Source organism: Octopus bimaculoides, chromosome 7 (assembly GCF_001194135.2).
Source record: "Octopus bimaculoides isolate UCB-OBI-ISO-001 chromosome 7, ASM119413v2, whole genome shotgun sequence".
NCBI classification, from domain to species: Eukaryota; Metazoa; Mollusca; class Cephalopoda; order Octopoda; family Octopodidae; genus Octopus; species Octopus bimaculoides.
In genome coordinates, this window is record NC_068987.1 from 19,010,841 (window position 1) to 19,023,598 (window position 12,758).

The 12,758-nt window shown below is 35.3% G+C and overlaps 2 protein-coding genes across 9 annotated transcripts in view; both read right to left on the reverse strand.

Annotated features, from left to right (window-relative positions):
• The window catches only part of LOC106881359 (zinc finger protein 678-like), an 11,838-nt gene extending 9,212 nt beyond the window's left edge, over positions 1 to 2,626 (reverse strand). Inside the window, exon 1 of one of the 2 annotated variants that reach the window (XM_052969314.1) lies at positions 1,682 to 2,626. The gene's annotated coding sequence lies outside the window, so the exon portion shown is untranslated. Of the gene's footprint in view, positions 1 to 614; positions 778 to 1,681 lie in introns of those variants that run through there. The other variant, XM_052969315.1, reaches the window with a different exon arrangement.
• A 2,268-nt stretch (positions 2,627 to 4,894) lies between these two features.
• Positions 4,895 to 12,758, reverse strand: part of LOC106881355 (zinc finger protein 271) — a 46,796-nt gene continuing 38,932 nt past the window's right edge. For all 7 annotated transcript variants that reach the window (XM_052969308.1, XM_052969307.1, XM_052969310.1 and 4 more), the window contains one exon: positions 4,895 to 11,748. In XM_052969308.1, the coding sequence (XP_052825268.1) occupies positions 9,752 to 10,987 (1,236 nt within the window). In that variant the 5' untranslated portion in view covers positions 10,988 to 11,748 and the 3' untranslated portion in view covers positions 4,895 to 9,751. The remainder of the gene's footprint in view (positions 11,749 to 12,758) is intronic.

Genomic DNA, 12,758 nt, shown 5'->3' on the forward strand with positions numbered 1-12,758 from the left:
ATATATATATATATATATATATATACGAGTATATATACAGGAGGCCACTAGGTGGACTGATAAAGTGCTAGAAGAAGATCACATGTCATGTGTCTACTAAGACCGAATAATTCTCAAAGGGAATTTAGCGAAGCAACAAAAAAAAAAAATGTTCTTTGCTTCTATGTAATACATTGGGAAAATGTATTTTATACCTTGTCAGTGAATTTTGTTTGTGGAAATTGTACAGAGGGTTAGTGTGTGTGCGTGCGCACATGTACTTGAATGTTGATATTCCATGGCTTGAGATGTCACAATCTGAGCGAAACTGATGTGATATTTACATTCCTTTTTGACATCATGAACGGTCATTTTGTATTTTCAATGACATGTGAATTAATATAAAAAAACAACCTTCACTCAAAAAATCGCAGAAATAACATCTGGTCATAAAATTATGCTGTAAATAAGACACCGTCTAATCCACAAGAAAACAGATATTAACGAACAAATATAAAATACGTAGATGCCAAGTAAATGATGTATGTATGTGTATATAGGTGTCTGTGGTATTTGCACATGTTTGTAGGCATACATATTTCTGCATGTAATTCCAATAAATCAGGATTGCTCACCCCAGAGAGTAGGAAAATGCACAATCTATGTTGAGGTGACAATTCAACCAATTGTGTACATTCGGTTTGTAGACAAGAGTTAGATCTTTCTTTGTTCGTGAATGCCGGCGAAAATAAGAGAAGGTTAATTATTCATTGATTGACCAAATTAATTACTTACAGTAGAATACAGCACTGTCAAATCATGACGTATGTAGTTTGTGATAAAAGGATATATATATATATATATATATATATATATATATATATATATATATATATAAAACAAATAATAAATGAGTATATGCATATATACGTACAGGTATGTGCATACCTACGTCTACCTGTATATATAGGTGCATATCTGGGTACAGGACATTGCAAACAAAACGTAGACAAGAAAATAATAATAACCAGAGTACAGAAAACACACAAGCCACATAGAGAACATTTTCCTTCATATAACCATATATGTGTGGTTGAACGGCCATAAAACTAATCTTTAATACAACATAATTGCTACATCAATCTCTTCGTAATATAAAACCTACGTATTTTATATTTTGTCGTTAATGTTAATTTTTCCCCATGGATTGGGTCTTACTTGCAGCACAATTTTTTGGCCAGATTGCAGATAACAGTGTCCCGAAAGGAACTGGGTGTTTGATGGAGTTGAACACAGCACAGCTAGATGTTGCCTTACCTACAGAGCAGACTGTGGATCCGACCAGGTACTAAATTGTTACCTGATGGGTGAGTTTCCTTAATCCAACTGATCCAAATTACACAGATGATCGAGTGGCAGTTGATATCAGATAAGCACATGTGGAGAGCTAAATTAAACAACCCAAAATAGCTTTACCGTAATATATAAATTGTATATCTTGGTACGTATATATAAGTGTCATTTTCTTCCCATTTACTTTCGTTTCGTTTGTTTAATTCCTTTTGTTAATAAAATCTCTCGTTTCGATCACTCATTAAAATAGTTAATAACTAGATATAATCAAACTAATGAAGTTCATAGGATAATCGTTTATTCCTTTGTCATCCCTTTTCTTTATATATATACATATATAAATACTTACAAATCAGTTTAGTCCGAATGTGTGCAGAATGGTAGATGCCCTCATATATTGAGTCTTAATGTGTTGTCCGCGAAAACAAAATCAGTCCCACCACACTCACAAAACTTCTTGGACTTGAAAATGCAAACAACAAAATAAACAAAGAAGACACTTATCAATGCCAATATTTCAGACCTCTACATAAGTTTATCTCACGTCTGATAACCGTGTGATAAACAATAATTATTGTTATTGGAGAGATTTCTACAATAAACTACCAGGGGAACTAACTCTTTTTCTTCTCTGCGAGAGAATGTGGTTGGCACTCCGTCGGTTACGACGACGAGTGTTCCAGTTGATCCGATCAACGGAACAGCCTGCTCGTGAAATTAACGTGAAAGTGGCTGAGCACTCCACAGACACGTGTACCCTTAACGTAGTTCTTGGGGAGGTTCAGCGTGACACAGTGTGGCCCCTTTGAAATACAGGTACAACAGAAACAGGAAGAAAGAGTGAGAGAAAGCTGTAGTGAAAGAGTACAGCAGGGTTCGCCACCATCCCCTGCCGGAGCCTCGTGGAGCTTTTAGGTATTTTCGCTCAATAAACACTCACAACGCCCGGTCTGAGAATCGAAACCGCGAGTCCGCTGCCCTAACCACAGGTCCATTGCGCCTCCACATTCTGCGAGAGACTAACTGTGAAAATGTTACAAACGCGAAGATTGAGATGGTTCCTTCTGTATTTTTAGAGAGCGTCACAAATAGCAAAGGGTTTTTATGCTTTTTAGTCCGTAAATACAATTAAATCTTGTTCTTGCCGAGGTCAACTTCGTCTTTCATCTAACTGGGGTCGATAAAATAACGTACCACTCAAGTACTTAGGTCGATTATATCAACTCACTTCATACCCTAAAAATTATTGGACTTATGTCTGAATTAGAGACCGTTATTTAAATCAGGGTAGCTCAAACTGAGTATACTTACTAAAGGCATTTTATTTATAACCGATGCGTCCTTTTTAAGATGCTTGTGGCATTTGACTGCTACTTCTAGCAGTAGTGACATTTGCACCTCACTTATCTGTTTGACATCTATTTCGTGTTATACTTTTGTTTCATGTCCACCTACAATAGCAAAGAGAGCTTCTACGTGGTTGCTGGACATGCTAGTAATAGCAGCCAAATTGTCCTCATATCCTGACCTATCGTCTTGAAAAACGAAAGGACATAGTGGGTAATGTAATCTTAGATACTCTCCCACCAAAAAACAGGATGGTCCTGGTTGGAACATCTATGATCATTTGTCTGTTGTTGCTTAATTCCAAGGTTGATCTGGAACTAAAGAACAGTATGTAAAAAATATACAAAGTTTCTTCAAACATCTTAAGGTAACAAATGCTAAATATTTAGGCATTAACCTTCACATCATTTCTTTTTTGCTATTTTCAAAAAAAAAATTGAAACAAATTGATAGTCAAATACCCTTTTAAAACATTTATAAAATTGAAACATAGGTGCTAAGTGAATATCTCATGTTAAATTAGTGGTACTCCAGTGACTCATCCACAAATTGATTGTTTGTTTTTGTCAACATCACCTTCATATGCTGGTGTCAGCATGAGCCAACATCCACCTTTTGGTCCTAACAGTTGTTTATTCATCCTAGCACATTGGTGTCAAAAGATATGTCATCTTTCAGATCAACTGGTTAGAGCACCTTCATCACCAAACGTGTTAACATAACCTCCATTAAGACCAATCAATGCATTAGACCTGGCCAACTCAAATTACATTGCCGGCCACTTTAATCACAGAAAGTTTTTTGAGGGCCACTTGTACACTGACAGAATTGAAAGCATTCTGCTTTTGCATGCTACTATTATAATAATGAATGAATGATTGTTGATTCAACATGAAATATTATCATTGCAAAAACAGTAGTATCTTCCTTTTTTACTTTTTATTACAATCTTTGATTTTTGATAAAATTTAAATAAATCCATTTCAAGAAAGTATCAAGTGGACCGTAAGATGTCTGCAGGCTGCATGCGGCCCACGGGCCTCAGGTCGGCCAGCCCTGCATTAGACAGATGTTATATTAACAGGCACCTCTAGCTAGAGAGGAAGATGAGCTAAACGGATAGGACCATGATACCTGTTCTAAGATCTCCCCAAATTAGTTATATAAATGTTAATTTGTTGATATAATTACAAAATCACTTCAGACACCTTATATAGAAAGTTTCGTTCTGGACACACATGGAAAATATTAGCACCTATCCTCTAGATCAAGCTTGTTTACAGATTGATCAAACCTGGTCATTACCACAATGGTATCTCATAATACGTGTACTTCAGTTTCTCTACCAGTGGCCAAGGAAACTAGGTAGGAATGACATGTACAACAACCAGCTCATTTCATGTACATACTTCATGTGGCAGAAACATTCACTTTCTAAAAGCAAGCATAGACTGCTTTTTTTTTTTTTTTTTTCTATAAGCAACAACCTAGGAAGTTATTAATATAATGAATACTCATGTTACAATATTCAAAATAATTCTACAAATTAGAAGCTTGATTTTGTCAACAACTGGCATCAATAGACGTATCTTTGTGAGCATCTTTCAGAACAACCAACTGATGCAACAGCCATCCATCTAGATGCACTGGTGCCGACAAACATACCCTCATAATCATCTTTATCAGTTAGCTAGTACACATATTTTATCAACAGATGTTATGATATCACCACCATTTGGACAAATCAGCAATCAAGGCCAACAATATCTTGATAGTACCTCTGGTTACATAGGGTATTCATATGTAAAGGGTACAGGCTATTTGTAAGAAATTCTAGCTCAACAGCTACACAAAGAAACAATACAGTGTACCTGGCCTTTTCATAGCCAACTGTTTTCACCAAAAGTGCATTATGCATACTTTATTTCCTCCACTCGTCATCACTGAAATGTTCATTTTCTCACGCTTGCATAGGTCAGACAGAATTTGCTGAGGCAGATTTTCTACAAGTGGATGTTCTTCCTGTTGTCAACCCTCACCTGTTTTTCAGCAAAGTAATATTTCCCCATGTTGAATGTTTTCATAAAGGACTTGAAATGAGAGACGACTTGCTTGTCCAATGGTGAGACTCATGACTATCCTGTGATGTCAAGACAAGAGGCTACAAGCACCACACACACATAATATACATAAATTAAGAAAAGGGAGGTAGTCAGAATTTTGGATAATTATTTATTAGTGCTTTCATCTCATTCATTTACAAGATTCATCAGATATGATTTTTTACAGAAAAGCCATGACTTTTTATATAAATCTGGAAGAGAATGTTCTTTTATCTATGTGTGTGTACAAGCATGTGTGTGTAGTGAATTTTTGGGAGGTTTGGTTAGAGGGAGAAAAAAAGAAAAGAAATACAAGACATAAAGGACAGGAGAGAAAAGAAAGCAAAAAGAGACAAGCAAAAAAAAAAAAGGAAAGAAAGAAAGGGGTCCTTTATTGTATTTTCATGGTCAGTCATTTCACAGCTGTTTGAAGTTAATGATATTTCATGATGTCAATGTTTGTTTTAGTTATTGTCTTTCTCTGTGCCTGCATATGTATGTGTGTGGCAAATTTTTTTGAGGTTTGGTTAGAGGGAGAGAAAAAGGGGAAAAAGGAAAAAGAAAGAAAGAGTGAGAAAGGGGCTCCCAGTATGGTTTAAATTATATTGTATTCATATGGTCAGCTTGTTGAAGTTAATGACAATTCAAGATGTCAGTTTTGAAAGTATCTCTCTATATACACACACATAATATATAATGCAATATATATACATACACATCCATTCACCCTTCCACACACACACATGACTACATTATACATGCATATATACATATATATATATACACATACACACACACCTGTATGCAAGGTGTTTTGAATGTTAGTTGAGGATTGAAAAAGTGATTCATAATAGCAAGTATGGATGCAGTTACAATTATAAAGTATGAAAAAAATCCAAACAGTCCAAACTAGATTTAAAATATAAACATACACTCGCTCCAATGTTGATTAATCTTACACAAAAATGAAACGCTTGGTAAGGGTCAAAAGCAAGTATTCAAGTACTTACTTTTGATTATTTCACACAAACCATGTGTAACTTCAACCACATTTTCTGCAAAAATTAGTCAGGTACAGTACTTGTATGAGTTAACTATGTAAAATGACGTCCACAACTTGTTCCATTTTAGCAAGTGTCCACATATTCTTGCTATAAATATTGACCAATATTTTGGAATCCAGTAACCTGAATTTTTTTTAATGTTTAATTTGGGTCAGAATTTGTTTGGTAAAATGAAGTTCCATTGTCTTCCAGTACTTTGGATTATTCCTTGAGCATTTGTAGAAGGGAATGATCTTGAATTTGCTGTCTCCACATATTTCCAGATGTTTACTTAGTAAACACAGCAATGTTATTTGGCACACTGCCTTATGAAAGTCACTGCTAGCTCTCACTGCACACACAACCATGTGCCACCATCTGTTGGAATGCTACAGAACTAATCCAGGAATTGTTTGATACCAGCTTGTATGTATTGAGAAGACCCATCAAGAAAGTGAAATTGTAGTCATGGCCAATGCCAGTGTTGCATATCTGGCACCTATGCTTGTGGCACGTAAAAAGCACCCTTCAAACTTTGGGCTTCACAGAGGCAGTGACAAGTGACTGAGACTTTTGGCATGTGAGATCGTAGTCGTGGCTATTGCTAGCGTTTTGTAATTGGCATGTAAAAAGCACTCACTACACTCTTGGAAGGGCATCCAACAGTAGAAACTGTGCCGAATCAGATTGAAACCTGGTGCAGCTCCCCAGCTTACCAGTTTTCAGTCAAACTGCCCAACCCATGCCAGCATGGAAAACAGATGTTAAATGATGATGTTGATGATGATGATGATGTATGACATGCTTCTTTCAGTTTCTGCCCACCAAATCTACAAGGCTTTAATCAGATTGGAACTATAGTAGAAAAAACACTTAGTCAGAGTGCCATGTAATGGCACCTTGAGTGTCTTCTACTATGTATACAAATGCATGTGTGTGTGTGTGTGTAACTCATCAACAAAATTACAGAATGCTGTTGATTTTCATCTTGCTGACATTCACAGCTTGAGTTTGCATCTAACATTTATCTTTCTGCACATATTATTTCTGTGTGTTATTCTCTTGATGTCAAAATCGAAACCACATGTTGTTTTAATATCTATAATGCTTGATATAGCTTCTTACAGCTGCATAGCTCTATTGATCAGCAGAGAATCTAAATAAGGCCATTGTTAAATGTTATTTTAGACTGATTCTACAATTCTTTAAAAGTAGAATAATTTTAACAAAACATTCTTTAGAAACAACTTGATGGATTTTATCAAACAAACAAAAAAGTTTAAATGTCACAAGGATAAATCGTACTAATAACTTGGTTCCAAAAATTTAAAAAGGATTCTTCACCAAACTTCTGAATCTGCATAAAATTAGCAGGTAGTCTTTGATAAGATCATAGAAGCTCATAATCGACACAGTGGGGCCCCAGTCCCCACTACTACTTTGTTCTTCTCCCAGTGTAGTGTTTGTGGGCTGGTCAGTTTTGACACTAACTCCTAATCTACCTCTTTATCTGTTCAGCCCTTTAGCATTCAGATTACTCTGTCAAATGTAATGCTTATTTAAATTAATCATACATTACCTTGTAGCTTTGAGATTTTGATGATGTGATTGGTTATTTTTAGAATGACATTGTAGAGTAGGTGTGAGAAGCTGAATCCAGCCAGTTTGAACATAAAGCATATAGAGTATTTGAGCCAGATATGGCTGGTTAAATGTTAAAGGGTTAGCCTTTCAGTAGAAAGTATTTGATGGTTAAATCTCAGCAGAATATTGATTCTAGTCAATGACCGTACAATTGCTTCTAATCTTGAGCTCACATATGATTATTTCCTCATGAAACCTTCAGGTGGACCAGCAGCTGAGCACTTCAAACAGAACAAGTGAGAATTTGGCTAAGCTTTTAAAAAATCCCCAACAACTTAGTTTTGAATTGAATTGTTACACAGTACTACAATTCCCTGTAGTAGTTCTTCAACAGTAGAGTCAAATTTTGGCACAAGGCCAGCAATTTCAGGGGAGGGGTAAGTCGATTAGATCAACCCCAGTGTTCAACTGGTATTTATTTTACAAACCTCAGAGGAATTTGAACTCAGAACATAAGGATGGAAAAAAAACGCTGCTAAGCATTTCACCCAGCATGCTAATCATTATACCAGATCATCGCCTTAGCAGTTCTTCATATTACCCGTCATTGAGAACAGCACCATAATTTTCACATTATGTCAGCATTGGTAACAAGCTGTAAAGTTTCGACCATTGTATTTTGCAAATGAGAATGATTTTGATTATTCACTACTATATTTCAGAGATAAAGGTGCACAAGTTGTATGCACATAATTAATAAACTTTACCACAAAGTGTATATCCTTAGATTTTAGCTGACACTGCATCTATCTACAAATTAAAATGATTAAATACATGAGACAGTTGTAAACACCTGTCATGTTTATACAGCCTCACCATAGGCAGAAAAAAAAGAAGGATCAATTGGACAATCATTTCAAGTGACTTTACACTATCTCATCAACAACCATATACTCTACATTAATTACCATTGTGAAATTGTATTTAACCTTTTAGCATTCAGATTATGCTATCAAATGTAATGCTTATTTACACACATTGTTTTGAATTAATCATGCATTATATTATAGTTATGGAATTTTGATGACATAACTGTTGATTTTTTAACGATGATATTATAGGGTTGGTGTGAGAAACCACATCTGGCCTGTTTGAAAGTGAAATATTTGGGGCAGATATGGCTGGTTTAAATGCTAAAGGGTCAAAGCCATTCCTGTTAGGTTTATAGCTAAATTAGGTACACTGATTTTCAACTGTTAGATCTCTTTAGGCAAATGTGTTAAATTACGAATGGTGCTTAAATGATGAAGAAAAGTGGTAATTCTGGGTCACACTGTCTGAGGTTGAGTGAAGGGACATTGTCAGAGTAGGTGGTCTTGTTTTGGAGTGGATGGATGGATGGATGGATGGATGGGTGGGTGGATAGATAATGTTTGGTGGTGAGATTAGTGAAATGGAGAACGTAAGTGCTGAAAGCATTTTGCTCTGCTAAATGCAAATGTAGAAGTAAACAAGAACATACTGCTTACAGAGTTATAATGATCAAGCAATCTTGGCAGAGAGATTTTTGGTAAGGTGCCACAAGGATTGGCTGCAAGTTGGAAGGTGAGTTTCAAGGCAGTATGGTAAACAACAATATTTTTTCAAATAAGGATGATAGTCTTGCATGCATAACAGTAATAGATAAAAGCCAACTGATTGAGATAAGCAGGTGATTTCTCTATATATCATAGGCAGCGTTCTTTACATTGTTACAGTAGAAGTAGATGTGACACATTTGGGTGATACAAGCTTTGGTTATGTGAGGGTAGTGCTTTGTTGTCTGAAATGGGTAAGAGCTGAAGCACATATTCTGCCAGAGACACCCCAAAAAAAAAAAAAAAATTGCAGTGGATGCTCTAATTGCTTAGCCAACTTGAAGTGCTATAGTTTTTGAAAAGTGGTGACAATTGGAAAGTATGAGGATGTCTAGTGGATAGCCATGATGAAAGTGTTCAAATAATCTAATAAGTGCAGAAACTTCAGAATATATTTATGATATAACTATTTGTAAAAAAAAAAACATTTAGCCACAGATCTCATAGATATGGTTTGCTTCTTGTCTGTGATTATGTAAGATATTTTGATTTAGAAAATGATTTGTCATAGATATATAAATGTTTTTTCTCCTGTTTCATTATGTTCATGGCTAGATAAATAACTTCTGTGAGATAATCTATTACATTATAAACAATGACATTCCTCGTCTGAGTATTATAATGGTAAGGTAAATGATTACTTTGTCAGTAGAAGTTCCTGTGAATTGAAAAACACATCACTTTGGAAGATAACATATTGCAAATATCAGTAACTAGTTTCATCTCCTGTATGAATAAGCCTGTGTTTGGTTACCTGAAATTTATAAGAGAATGATTTACCACAGATATCACAGCTATGAGGCTTCTCTCCTGTATGAATGCGTTTGTGTCTAGTTACATGATTTCTTTCAGAAAAGAATTTACCACAGATATCACAGCTATATGGCCTCTCTCCCGTATGAGTATGTTGGTGTGTAGTTAAATGACCACTTTGAGAAAAAGATTTATTACATATAGTACACTGATATGGTTTCTCTCCTGTATGAATACGTACATGTTTAGTTAAATGACTACTCTCAGAGAATGACTTGCTACATATATCACACTTATATGGCTTCTCTCCTGTATGAATACGTATGTGTGCAATCAAAATATATCTCTGGGCAAATGATTCACTACAGATGTTACAGTGGTATGGCTTTTCTCCTCCATGAACAAATTTGTGTGAAGTCAAGTTACTTTTCCGAGAAAACGATTTATCACACATGTCACAGGAATATGGCTTCTCTCCAGTATGAACCCGTTTGTGTTTAGTTACTTGGTGCGTATCTGTGAAGGATTTACCACAAATGTCACAGCGGTACGGCTTCTCTCCTGTATGTACGTAATGGTGTGTAGTTAAGTGACATTTTTGAGAAAAAGATTTATCACAGATATCACAGTGATATGGTTTCTCTCCTGTATGAATACGTTTGTGCTGGATTGTTTGGCTTTTATCAGTGAATGCTTTATCACAGATATCACACTGATATGGTTTCTTACCTGTATGAGTATATTTATGTCTATTTAAACTACCTCTTTGAGAGTACGTTTTCCCACAGACATCACAATGAAACCGATTTTTCGCTACATGAATAAACTTATGCGCTGTTAAAACACTTTTTTGAGAGAATGATTTACTACAAATATCACAGGTATATGGTTTTTCTCCTGTGTGAATCCGTTTGTGCGTAATTAAATCACATCTCTGAGAGAAAGATTTACTGCAGGCAAAGCAACTATATGGCTTTTCTTCTGAATGAATATATTTGTGTCGGGTTACCTGGCCCGTGTCAGAGAACGTTTTACCACAGATTTCACAAGCGTATGGCTTCTCTCCCGTGTGAATATAATTGTGTGTAGTTAAGTGGCTTTTGCGAGAAAATGATTTACCACAGATTTCACAAAGATACGGTTTCTCTTTTGTGTGAACAAGAATTTGTTGAGATAACAAACTGCTCATAGTGAATCTTCAACTACAACTGTAGTATTGTTGCCTCAGTAACATGATGTTTTTACAATTGTCTTCAGCCTCTAATTACAAAACTTAATATTTTATAACTTTTTCGTTTTCAGCTTGAAATTTATATAATTTCTTCATCAAAAGTTTCAATAGCTATCACAACACAAAAATATTTTCCTTTTTTTTCTTTAATCTTTCCACAATATTTCTTCCAATATATATTTCTAAGACCAGTTATTTTTGTCAAATTCTGAAAAGGTTATAGAATGCCACGATAATTGTTCCAAGACAATTAATTAGGATAGAATTCTTTTGTAATAAAATGCCAGAAAGTAAAGAAATCGCTAAAATAGTTTACTTGCTAGCATAGATCCAAATATGAAAAGTCATTTAAATATTCTTAGTTTAATCTCTGTACAAAATTATCCAGTACATATGTTGCCGTAGCTATGAAAAATGATGATTAAATTCAATCAAGATATATTCCACAATATTTGTCAAGGGAGGGGGAATCTTGGCAGAAAAAAAATTATCATTTCTTTTCAATGGAGGATGATTGTGGAAAATGAAGGTTTAATACAAATGTGTGTGAAATTTGGAAGCGAAATCTTAGAAAACTGTGTCTTGAAGAGGTGAGAAAAGACTAAGATGGCTGGTTATATATTAACAAACCTATGTGCGCTTCATGGAGTTTTCTTTTCATTTTCAAAAATTGAATGTATTAATGCATCAGAAGAGAAAAATCGTTCTGTCCATGTCCCCTGAAATAAATAAACAATATAATATATACTACATAATTTAATAAAGAGATACAAAAAAAATCTCTCCTAAAAATTCAGGCTATTAAATATTATCTCTTTCTTTATTGCCCACAAGGGGCTAAACATAGAGGCGACAAACAAGGACAGACAGAGGGATTAAGTCGATTACATCGACTCCAGTGCATAACTGGTACTTAATTTATCGACCCCCGAAAGGATGAAAGGCAAAGTCGACCTCAGCGGAATTTGAACTCAGAACGTAACGGCAGATGAAATACCGCTAACCATTTCGCCCGGCATGCTAACGATTCTGCCAGCTCGCCTTCAGGCTATTAAATATTATCAACAGGCACAAGCATGGTTGTGTGATAAGAAGCTTGCTTCCCAACCAGATGGTTTTGGGTTCAGTCCTACTGCAAGGCACTTTGGACAAGTGTCTTCTGCTATAGCCTCAGGCCGACCAAAGCCTTGTGAGTGGATTTGATAGACGGAAACTGAAAGAAGCCCATGCTAACCAATTTTTACTCCATAAGATGATGCAACAGTATAAAATGATGATGCAAGACTTGCAATGTAATGGTTTCAAGCAGGTAGGAAAAAAAAATAACGAGAAATCAGAAATTACTCATCTTACCATAGATACCAATTTTGCCCTACCACTAATTTTTATGAAATTTTTCTATAAATGTCCTTCAAAGTGTGTAGATTACTATTATTATATCGGAATTTAATATGGAAAAAGAAAATTTGGCAGACTCGTACACATACAAACTGACACACATCACAATTTCTTTTCGAAATTTCAAGTTTCATTTTATATATGGTGAAGCAATCAGGAAAAATAGAACTCAAAAAGGAGTATAATGTATATTTCTACTAATATTTAACAGAAACAACAGAGTGACTTGAGGGCCGAGAGTTTCGTTGGAACGTTCCAACGCACGAAACTCTCGGCCCTTGAATCACTGTTGCTTTTGTTAAATATTAATGTGTGTGTGTGTGTGTGTGTG